This window comes from Carlito syrichta, unplaced genomic scaffold (genome assembly GCF_000164805.1).
Source record: "Carlito syrichta isolate Samal-C Ts95f unplaced genomic scaffold, Tarsius_syrichta-2.0.1 Scaffold302566, whole genome shotgun sequence".
Lineage (NCBI taxonomy): Eukaryota > Metazoa > Chordata > Mammalia > Primates > Tarsiidae > Carlito > Carlito syrichta.
In genome coordinates, this window is record NW_007246662.1 from 472,034 (window position 1) to 475,697 (window position 3,664).

At 38.3% G+C, this 3,664-nt stretch overlaps 1 protein-coding gene across 1 annotated transcript; it reads right to left on the reverse strand.

The window, feature by feature from the left end:
• Positions 1-1,717: 1,717 nt before the first annotated feature.
• On the reverse strand, positions 1,718-2,671 carry LOC103259210 (olfactory receptor 2T27). The gene has a single exon (XM_008056873.1). The coding sequence runs from the start codon at positions 2,669-2,671 to the stop codon at positions 1,718-1,720; it is 954 nt and encodes a 317-aa protein (XP_008055064.1).
• Positions 2,672-3,664: the final 993 nt, after the last annotated feature.

Below are 3,664 nucleotides of genomic sequence, written 5' to 3' on the forward strand. Positions count from 1 at the left end.
AGGATGTGTGATATCCAATCACACCAACATCCAGTCCTTGAAACATTTCTATCTGTTTTATTAAAGGTCTCATGTTAGCATTAGAAGGCACTGTTTCCTCTGTGACCTCCTCTCTGTAGAGATTCTGCACTGGGAAAAGATTCTGCATTGAGAAAGGATTCTTCTGCATTGAGATCAATGTCAAGACAAGATACCCCTGAAATAAAAGTGGTGAGGGAGGCAGGTTTTAGTCCCTTATGAATTTAATGCCCAATTCAATTTATGTGTAGTGGTGAGTTTCTTATAATACCTTGTGGCATAAAGCACCTTCCAAAGCTCAATTTGCTTTTGCACCAGTTATCTACATTTTTCTCTCAAAACTATACCTTTGAGGTAAGAATTAGGTTAGAATATTCTAATTTAGTACATTAGAAAACAGGGATTTAGGAAGTTAAATTAATTTTTTTCACCCATACAATAAAATCTATAATTAGAACTTAACTTGATCTATAGTGAGGTTTCTTTTTTCTCCATTTTTTTCTTTTATTTGTTTCAATAACTTTAGGGGGTACAAATAGTTTTTGGCTACATAGTTGCATTGTATGGTGGCAAAGAATATTCCCATTTTTTTCTATCCATAATTCATTTGTAAAATATACTATTTCCAAATCATAAATGAGTAAAAACTTCTAATTATGGTCTAAGTCACTTTCTCCAAGTCATAGGTGGAGAAAATAAAGTTCAAAGATGGTGAGGGACTGATTTGAGGAATCCTAGGAGATCAGGACATGATGGAGTCTAAAAGTTGACTTTAACTTCTGGTTCAATCTGGGTGTCATTGAGGAAAAATTGGACAATTAAGAATAGGAAATGACATAATCTTCCACTGACCTGTCCTTTTCCAAAATGAAAAAATAATGTGCCATTAAAGTTCTGTAATGAGATGCTTCTCCTTTTCTTGTCCCAGGTATAGAATCATTGGATTTTCTGAAATGTGTCAAACACAGCTGACTTCTTTACACACATTCAAATTCCCAAATACTTACAGATTTTAAAAATGGGCTTATAGATAAGTATATTTTGTTTTTTATAATGCAAAATTGTTTTAAAAAGATAATATAAGTCCCAAGATATAAACATAGAAAAATGGAAAGACAGGACTTTAAATAGAATTAGTTTGGTCAAGTGGGGAAAATCAAGAACATTAAAAATGTAAAAGTAGAAAGAAAAAAGTGAGCAATGTATATTAATCTATAAAGCAATAAACTGATATTCAGCTCTCAAAAGGGTCCCATTACTTTGCATGGGATTCTTTGAAAAGGAAATATACAAGGCCATCAGGCAATTTAAAAATGTGACGAGAAAGAAAGATGTGGTTTAGAAGTGCCTTGTTTGTTCCTAATAGGAATTTAATAAATGGCATCATTAGGAGGTCAGAGCAAACAGGCTACTGCATGATTCTCAGTGGAATGCATGCTTTGTTAAAAACAGATGGGCAACTACCAAAGCCCAAACTTTATTTCTACTCCTTCCAAACCTGTCTATTGTTCAGAATGCATACCTTTCAAAAAATAACTAAATTCTCAAAACTCTAGTCAGCTTTCCAAATCCCATGGATGTCCCACAGTTGCTGACATGAGGGTGACTTTTTATGTTTTTATACAGAGTATATTTAAATTCAATAATAATAAAGTCATGTATCCTTGCTTTCAAACCTCTAGCAGCATATGCAATTTCTTTAGAAAGTGGTTACCTTTCCTGAGAATACACACCTCCCCAGAGTCTTCTGTAGGGCTCCTGTGACATCCTTGTTCCTGAGGCTGTAGATGAGTGGATTGAGCATGGGAGTGAGGATGGTGTAGAAGGCAGACACAGCTTTGTCCTGCTCAGGGGTGTGATAAGAGTGAGGCAGCACATATGTGTACATGGCAGCCCCGTAGAAGAGGCTGACGACCACCATGTGTGAGGAGCAAGTGGCCACAGCTTTTCGCCTCCCCTCTGTCTCACTCATCCTGTAAACAGTAATGAGAATTCTTGTATAAGAGGCTGAGATGACGGAGAAAGGGATGAGGAGCATCGTGATGCAGCAGACATACATGGCTGACTCGTAGGTGGATGTGTCTGTGCAGGAGAGCTTTAGAAGGGCAGGGACTTCACAGAAGAAGTGGTTGATTTCCCGAGAGGCACAGAAGGGGAACTGCATGGTGACTGGGGTGAGCAAGAAGCCATCCACAGACCCTCCCAGCCAGGCTACCACCACAATCAGCAAGCAGACCTTGCGACTCATGAGGACAGGGTAGCGCAGAGGGTTGCAGATGGCTACGTAGCGGTCATAGGACATGAGCCCCAGGAGGAAGAATTCGGCACCTGCCAGGGTCAGGTAGAGGAAGTGTTGGGCTGTGCATCCTGCAAAGGAAATGGCCCTCTGGCTTATCACCTGGTCGACCAGCATTTTGGGCACAATGGTGGAAATGTACAGGATGTCCATGAGAGAGAGCTGGCTGAGCAGGAAGTACATGGGCGTGTGGAGGCGGGTGTCTATGTGGATGAGGATGATCATGACAGTATTGCTGGCTATAGAGATCATGAAGACCAGGAGGATAAGGGCAAAGAGAAGCCAGGGGAAACGAATGTTGTTGAACAAACCCAAGAGGACAAAATCAGCATACATGGAATAATTGCTCCAATCCATAGCTCTGTAGGGTACACAAAAGAGAGAGAGGGATGGTCGGTTAAGTTGGAAAGACATCTGGTTTGCCTAAGACATTATGATGTAGTCATGGACAAAGAAAGAAAAAATTAATCTCATCTTCTGGAACTCGAACTCAATTTCCTATAAAAACAGTCTGAGATGAATTGTATTGTGTCTCATTATAAATACCATTATTGTTCAGTCAGGGATGATGTGGTTGACTTGATGGCTATTACCTGTTAACTTAGAGGTCATAATGAAGCAATTGTATTCCTTGTGTTCATGAACATTAATTTTTTCCTCTCTCCTGAGCACAATCTTACATTGAAGAGAATGCACACATGACAGATAAAAATGGAACAAGTCTGACTGAGTAGGGTTGGAGTGGTGGGTAAGGAAGGGAGGACTGCCCCATCCCATACCTCTCTCCTTACTCTAGGCTTTGGTTTTCACACTCAGAATCTAGTTTGAAAACCACCAATCAAGGGCATATATTTTGCCTATGAAGGGATAGCAACGTTGATTTTCCCTAATTTGCATCATTCTTAACATTGTCATGCATTGCAAAATTTGAGTGCTTAACTTGTATTTATTAGGTATTGAGTATTGGAAAATAATGAATTTATGCTGAAGATTAAATCAAAAGAACTCTGAGATCTGAGAAGCAATCTAAGAATTAGTAGAAATAAAACAATCAAAAGGAAAAAATAATGTTTATGATCAAGTGGTGCTTGTTTTCCTTCTTTTAGCCTGAAAATTACTGGTTGTTAGCATATAATTTATTAATATGATTAAGTGAGATGGCAACAGTAATTGATATGTAACCCTTTCATAGCAAAAGGAATGAAAAAATGAACTGATTTACATAATGCCGGAAATATTTTATCCCCAAAGAGGGACTTTTCTCTTAAACTTGAAGTTAAATTACGTATGTATAGCTCTATCAGTTAAATGATATTTTACCATGTTACAAACACTTCTGGGTTTTTTGGT

Coding starts and splice junctions, on each gene's coding strand:
- LOC103259210 (XM_008056873.1), bottom strand. CDS start 2,671: ATGGATTGGAGCAATTATTCCATGTATGCTGATTTTGTCCTCTTGGGT.